Source organism: Anopheles aquasalis, chromosome 3 (genome assembly GCF_943734665.1).
Source record: "Anopheles aquasalis chromosome 3, idAnoAquaMG_Q_19, whole genome shotgun sequence".
Taxonomy (NCBI): Eukaryota; Metazoa; Arthropoda; class Insecta; order Diptera; family Culicidae; genus Anopheles; species Anopheles aquasalis.
In genome coordinates this window covers 67,916,049-67,923,548 of record NC_064878.1, presented here as the reverse complement: position 1 = coordinate 67,923,548, position 7,500 = coordinate 67,916,049, and the positions used below count along the sequence as shown (strand labels likewise).

At 46.6% G+C, this 7,500-nt stretch overlaps 2 protein-coding genes across 6 annotated transcripts in view; both read left to right on the top strand.

The window, feature by feature from the left end:
* LOC126578961 (titin) overlaps positions 1-804 on the top strand; it is a 43,230-nt gene extending 42,426 nt beyond the window's left edge. For both annotated transcript variants that reach the window (XM_050242098.1, XM_050242095.1), the window contains 2 exons: positions 160-312; positions 709-804. In XM_050242098.1, coding sequence (XP_050098055.1) covers positions 160-312; positions 709-752 — 197 coding nt within the window. In that variant the 3' untranslated portion in view covers positions 753-804. The remainder of the gene's footprint in view (positions 1-159; positions 313-708) is intronic.
* A 4,440-nt stretch (positions 805-5,244) lies between these two features.
* The window catches only part of LOC126578959 (titin-like), a 41,449-nt gene continuing 39,193 nt past the window's right edge, over positions 5,245-7,500 (top strand). For 3 of the 4 annotated variants that reach the window (XM_050242085.1, XM_050242082.1, XM_050242084.1), the window contains exons 1-2: positions 5,245-5,385; positions 5,908-6,580. In XM_050242085.1, coding sequence (XP_050098042.1) covers positions 6,298-6,580 — 283 coding nt within the window. In that variant the 5' untranslated portion in view covers positions 5,245-5,385; positions 5,908-6,297. The remainder of the gene's footprint in view (positions 5,386-5,907; positions 6,581-7,500) is intronic. The other variant, XM_050242083.1, reaches the window with a different exon arrangement.

Below are 7,500 nucleotides of genomic sequence, written 5' to 3'. Positions count from 1 at the left end.
AAAATAAAATGGTGTGTTTTCGTAAAGTTGTGAAATTTTAATTCATCGAATCACTCCTTTTGTCCCAGCTCGCTATACAGCGAATGAATGTGTTGGTTGGTTTCCGTTCTGCTACTGACTTGGCTTCTTCCTTTGCTATTTTTGTCCACGATGTTTTAGAGGCTTCCTTTCTGTGCTACAAGGAATTACGGCCAATGGTTGGCGATGCTGGGCAGGAGCCACACTGCTCGACGAATGGAATTCGAACCCTGGAGGAGGTGGACTCGTACGAGAAAACGTACCGCTCGATCTGCTTGATACAGACATGCGAAGGTAAGCAAGATCATTACGATACCATTGAATGTTGAAAGTATTTTAATTGCATTTTCATATCCAGTCCGATATTTACTAACTCACAACTGCAACACTAACATGCACATTCAGACACTTTATTGATAATCGAATCCCAATTCGCAAAATTCAGGGCTTGTTCCTGCAAAACTGGGTTGGGGTTGATGGAAGTTCACATTGGTTTTTTGTCTCCATTCGCATCATTTTCACTGTCGAGCAGTCCATCCAAGGGTTGAGTACATCTCTATCTCATGCTCCATAGAATTTGCATGTCTCCATTCACCATGATTCACTGCTACAGCATCACATTATGTTGTCGAATCGATATGCCAGCTATCGCTCCATGATTTGACCCGGTCCATTTTTGTTTCATTGCAGTGGATAACGGTGGAACGAACCGTGTAGCATTCCGGAAGTATTAGTGAAAACACTTGTGTCTTTTTAAAGCAAAGGATAATAAAATGCACACAACCACTTCACGACTTTGATATGACTATTCCCGTAAACTAGACTGATCACTGCTAGGTTTAAATAGCACTGAACCAACACTCGCACCCAACATATCGCCGCACGAAGTATCGCTTTGGGCTTGAACCATTAGCCCATGGTTTGTTCACCAGCTACAGCTGAAACTCAGCCCAATTTCACCCACAGCGTGTCGCAATAAATTAAGTTTCAACCCGTTTTCACCTCGTTCCTCCGAAATAAACTCATTATCCTCCCCTCGCTCCCTGCAGTGGGCTATGTCTGGCTTCTTAAGCAGCTAAAGGTCTGGTGAGTTTCATGAAACAATTAGACCTTAACCTTACACCCACTGGTGCCGTCTACCTGTTGCCCATTCCTACCGTTTTCAAAGATCTCCGATCTGGTTTAACTCACATGAATATTTATATGGAACGCATGTGTCCGGCCAAAGTATATGGGTCACTTCAGCGATGTCTGCGTCGTAGCCTAAACTTACAGCCCAAAATCTTGAATTTCCCCTCGGGAAAGCGTGTACGAATGTATGTCACGCACATAACCCCTTTCACTCGATTTGCTTTCGTCGACCTGACCAATGGAAATGAGTGAAAATTGACAACGAAACTCTCTTCACATGATGAATTCTTTTGCTTCATTTTGCTCCCAAAGCAAATCTCACTATACAACCAGCAACTGCCAACAGCAGCATCAATAGCTCGTTAGCACCTGTTTCACAAATTGCCAATAGGTGTGATTGTTTGCTTATTGAACAGCTGTTCCCTTCTCTAGATGTCACCATTTATGAATGGTATTTAATGAGCTTTTGAACGAATTGCACCGCTTCTTCGTGAGAACAATTTTAAATCAAACTGGACTGCCGGACAAATGATTATGTGCGTGTAAACAATTCGAGTGTTAAGTTGTGATCTTGTATGATCTTCCTACCCGAAGTTTCAGAGACGGTGATCTATGCTACGATACCATGCACTCGTAAAATGATTCATCTCTTTGTCTTTTTGATTGAGATAGCATCGTGAGGGATCTTGCCCTTGCCGGTTGGTGCCGGTGGCTTTTGGTATCAGTAAGACACATAGCTTCCACAAAGTCGTATGTTTAATTGCAGGCGCCACACGCCACACCACTTGATCAGTAGCCTATAAAATAGCTTTCAATGGATGTGTGACGTGTGGAAATGATGGCTTTTGTACTCAAAGAAACAGCCGCAAATAAAGTGGAAGTGCGCCATCGGGCTGCTTCTGGTCGTGCTTCACTGCCCGTAACCATCCTACGTATAAGGTATGCCGTTCATCCCGTGCCGCGATTTCATGCACAGCAAAACGATCGTTAACACGAAACGAACTGAGCAAATAAACTCTATACGACTGTCGGCTGCATGCTGAGAGTAGATCTGGAAAAGGAATATCACCGGAAAGAATGGCAAACACTCATTGAAATGGTGTCGGCCGGTGGTGACGTCTGTGGTTTGCTTTTCTCTAATTTAACCAACAGCCTTCACAAACATGTTCGATTAGAAAACATTTTCGGTCGGATTTTGAAGACGAAAGAGCAAAATGACGACGATTGTGAAATTCTAAGGAGGTGAAGTTGTATGACTAGCGTTCGCTGATCGACCTCGGTCCAGGCAGGCTTGTTGTAAGGTCGAAATGGTTATTGTTTATCCTGCATCTTCTTCCAAACATCGCTCAATTCATATTTCACTGTCAAAACCCGAAAGTATGGTGGGCAGTGTTTGCAGCAGCATGGCCATGGTGTGGTGGTGCCAAAAACGCTCTGTTTAGTCTCTTTCCTTGGAGCGCTAGCTCGGAAAACTGATGCGAACAATTTTCTTCCATTTTTTTTTTATTTCGCAGCGAATTCGTTATTCCATAGGATTGAGCGTTGGAAGAGTTCATGTAGATGACACATAAAAAATGCTGCATTTCTAATGTAACAAAGGCGAAGGGAAAAATTTCATACACCAACAAACACAAATCCCTCATCGGTGACATTTCGCGTGGCAAAGGTAGCCAAAAGATGAAAATTCTTTCAAGTGCTCTACCTAGTTTAATGAAGCTAGAAGCGCGCCTATACACAGCCAAGCGGAATTAAATACTTGAGAAGAGAAGTGTTATGGACTGACGATGAGTTTATTTTCACCGGTGCAGTTTCACCGCATGATGACGCCACGATGGAGGTTGAAGCATCCGCCCCCGTCCGGTTGAATCAACCGAAAATGATCAACGCCCCATGAACGACACGTTCGTTGCAAAGAGGACGTAGCTGATGTGCTGGCTAGCACACAGGTTGCTGGCTATTTTGGTATTTGGAAGAGCGAGTTTAGCTTCGTAGAAGGTATTCTTCGACACCTCTCGTGCTCGTCGGTAGAATGCTCTCGAGACGAGACACTTCCATCGCGCTTAGTAGTGTCATTTTGTATGACAAATAATTGGCTAAAAATATGCCAGCCATTGCCAGTGGACTACCGATACTATTGCGATATCCGTGAATCATTTCTTGCACGAGTGGCGGATGAGGTAGTAGGATTGCGACGACTTGTGACACCATGTTTTGACAGCGCAAGGGAAGCGCGGTGTATCTGACCTCTTAACACTGTCCGAACGTCTTAACACTGTGAAACGAGAATGCTTCATCCTTCTCGTGCATGAGTCACACGAATGGTTCCCTAGTAGGCGATGATTCTGCACCTTGTAGCCGCCGCTGAAGTCACCCCGCAGGAATGCGAATTCACAGGAAAAACGATGGTTTTCACCTGTTTGCAAGCGCGTGGAGTTTGATCGCCACGGGCTATTTCTGATCCAAAAAGGAAAACACAAACACCGTGCTTCGGCACACCTTTTCCACTAGAGGCGGTGGCGGCTTTTGATGAACTTTTGGACATCGTTCCTTGAACAGTCCGGATTGCTTGGATTTCAACGGTGCACACACGCTGACTTCAACGGTCAAATAGTAAGCTGTGTGCTTGCATCATTCGCTGATGAAAAATTTGCACGCGAGATGGTCAAAGCAAGGCCATCATCGTTCACTGTTCACACCGACATTTGACAGGCAGCGAGTCATCTCTATTTATAAAATACTAACGTTTATGTTGCAAGGAATTCCAAAATGGTAGCAAAGGAATGAATAATTCGATCCACGTTCATTAAATCCTGCGAAAGTATTTAAATGCTTGTGCTCTCTAGGGCATAGCTCTACCGTCTAGGCATGGCTGCCAAAATGGAATTGTGAGCTGTCCAAGCTGTATGCGTTTCTATTTGTTTGCGACTTCGTTTTCTCGCCAAACGCAAGTCCTTGCCATGCCATTACTGGTGTACTGTAACATGCCGACCCTTCGGAGAGCGTTATCAATTGAGCGTATCGAAGGTGCGAAGCACGCGACCGTTGCCGCGATGATAGCTTTGAAGCTAGGTGGTGACTGCCCTCCACAGCCACCATCGCGTTTTCAGGCTGCTTAAGGGTGGAAACTATGAAATGTGCTGCAGCATAAGTGGCTCATGCGTGCGCGAGACCCACGTCAAGCTAGGAACACACGCATGAAGCATTCATGTCCGCGTGAAAACACGTTTGGATGAATTATTTAACTCGCGAACTCCGACAAGAGATGAATTTATATATGTTTGTTGAATCGAGCAGCAGGAAAGGCAGGAGAAGAGTGCATGAGTGAGTAAACGCAAAAGCGAAAAAAATGGGAAAACTCTGTTGCTCCTGCGAGATGGATTCGATCGGTGGAAAACCGGAATTTTCCTTCGCCACGCTATGAAGAGTGCGAGCTGCTCTCTGCTGGAGCAGTGATTGCGACTCTCTCGGCTCAGCTTGGCTCTCATTGAGCTACGCACTAACGCGCCTTTCCGGATGTGGGAGATAGCGCAGGCGCCTTGAGCAAGCACAACTTCATTTCTATGCTCGACGTTCGAGCGCCGAGGTGGTGTGTGCGCACACACAAAGCACAGCATTTTCGTTCTTTCCTCTTAGTGCAAGACCCGACTAACCGGGTGTATAGGTGCGTGTATGTGTGTGTCTGTAGTGGACGATCGTGGAGGTTAAGGATGTGAAACGTGTCTTCCGCAGCATCTTCACAAACATTCTTCGTACCCTTGGCCCCCGCGATGCATCCCAGGAAGCAAAGGGAGATCACCGTGGTGCTCGGGTGTGTTGTAGGCCACCGGGAGCGGGTCGGACGGGCAAACATTCCAAATAGTTTTTCCATGAGCACCGGAGCGGAGGATCGGTGAACAGAGTTTTCATTATTTTTGGCATCGATCGTGCCTCGAGACCGTGGTTGTCGCGGTCAGTGGGATCGATTGCGCCGACGCGAGATGCAACCGATCGTGGCCGTCGTGCGTGCTAGGCACATGCGCACGACCCACGTTCTCATCGTGACACCGTGAAACCCGTGACTGCGGTTGGGATCTGGTATTTTTGCAGCGCGAGCTTCACTCTTCGCTCGCTCTTCAAAAACGACCGACGTCTTAAGTTATTCGTCTCGGGGATGACTTGAGCTTTTTCCTTCTTCACCAACCTCTCTGCTCTGGCCAGTCTGTGCTAAGTGGAAAAGTGTGTGCAAGAAAGAAAAACGTACGTTATCCGGATTCGCCTGAGTGTTATCGTTATAGAATCAAATTCGATCAAAAAGTGCACCACCACACAGTGGAGACTAGTGTCCTCGGTGATGCCCGAATCTTTTCCCCATTACACTTCGTTCGGTGGAGGTCTTGATGGGAAAACGATCGCATCCCCAGATCCCAGAAATAGGATATTGTGCTATGTGACACCGTGTGCCATCGATCAATGATCGTTGAAAATACCTGAAAATATTGAAATTGTGACCCATCAGAAGAGAGGCATTTGGGAAGAGTTTCCCAAAAAAAAAAATGTTTACAATCATACTACTGGTGATTGTACGTGCTCTTGTGTCTGTTTGTGGTCTAAGGGCTACCTGTGTGTTTTCTAGTGGTTCATGGTGATCTTGCGCAGTTTTTCCCCAAAAAACTCTTCTGTAGAGGTTCTTCTATTTGGCGGTATAGCTCCGAGGTTCGGAGCCGTTACCCCAAAATAGCTTCTTTAGAAATGTGCATTTTCTTTTTCTCTCCCTTCTAGTTTAAGTCAGTGGCATTCAGCGGACTTATAACTTGAGTCAGTTCAGCAAGAGCAAAACCCTTCGAAATCGAAACGAAGGAAAGCAAACAAGTGGTGATACTCGGCTTCCTTCCCTCGGTCGCACAGAGGAAAGCGATCTTGAATCGAGAGAAAAGTGCCACAACCAGTGTTTGTGCCAACGGAAGATCAGAAGGTTGCACCGAAAAAAGGGGGAAGGAAGAATACCCGGAAGCCCGAAGAGGATTTAGTGATATAAGAGTTTTGAGTTTCTACGAGTTTTCTGTTAAGTTTGTTACTTCTATTTGTTGTGTGCGTTGAGAAAAGTTTGGCCAGAGAAGCCAGTTCGCCTATCGACTCGACTCGTGCTGCGTGTGCATTCTGGATTGAAGGATGCAACGACCAAATCCTAACCAACCACCGTTCCAGCTGCAGCCGCAGCAGCAGCAGCAGCAGCAGCTGGTGCAGCAACATCAGCAGCAAATGCGGCAACAATCGTCGATGGTGATGCAACAATCGTCCACGACTATGCAGCAGCAGCACCATCAGCAGCAGCAGCAGCAGCAGTTTGTGAGCCAGGAGTTTTCGCAGCAGCAGCAGCAGTTTAGCAGCTCGCAGCAAAGCCATATTAGCCGCTCGGAGCACTCTGTGAGCCGTCAAGTGACTCAACAACGAGGTTAGTTGAGCTTGGAGTGAATTCAAAACGTGTGAACGATCGTCGTGCCTCTTGGATACCAATTATATAACTGGTGTCCTATTGTGACCGTTGTGTGTAGCATAAGGATCTGCGAATCACGATATCTACGATTTCTCTGGAATCAACACGATTAGCGGCTGCCATAATCGAGTGCGTTTTAAGATTGAAACTCCAGTTCCGTAGCAAGAAAATGGTGAAAAGTGGGTCCCAATGATCGGGGGGCTCTGTGGCCGATTCCGTCCGCACGGCTCGCAAGCAAAGTGCTTCTGTGAGGCCGTGCCGTGCTGATGCGAAAGTGCTAAAAATATGCTCGCACTGAAAAACGTTATTTTTAGTGACACACGATCGCGCAGTGCGGTGCGTGCGCGGTGCGCAGGATCAGGAATTTCGCTCGAGTAACATCCCACACTCTCGCTTCCACCTTTTCCACTTCTCACGGAACGTTGGCTGAAACTGAGGCGAAGGCTGTAGCGTTGATGCTACCAGCGTGGGTGTTGCGTGAAATGTCGTTCTTCACGCTGTTCCCCGGTGAAGAGTGGTGATGGTCCGGCCAGTGGAAAGCAAAGAAAAGTAATGCCGCAGCTCGCCATCGCCATCTTCTTAAAGACGATGTAGCAAGAGCGCGGAAATACTAAGAAGGAGAAGGAATGGCTTATTTTAAGAAAAAGAAGTGTAGTGTCTTTTCGAAAGACGGAAAAAACTGTATTCATTTCCGTGTGCCACGAGCTAGGCAGTTGGTTGGCTCTGGGACATCGCGCAGTGTCACTTGAAATGGGCTACTTTTCTTTGCTCCGCAAGCACAAGTGATGCACTGTCGATAAACTGATCATCACGGTGGAATGGAATGCGTTATCGATTAATCGACTACGCGCAAAGGGCATGAAAGTTGAGCAAACGCG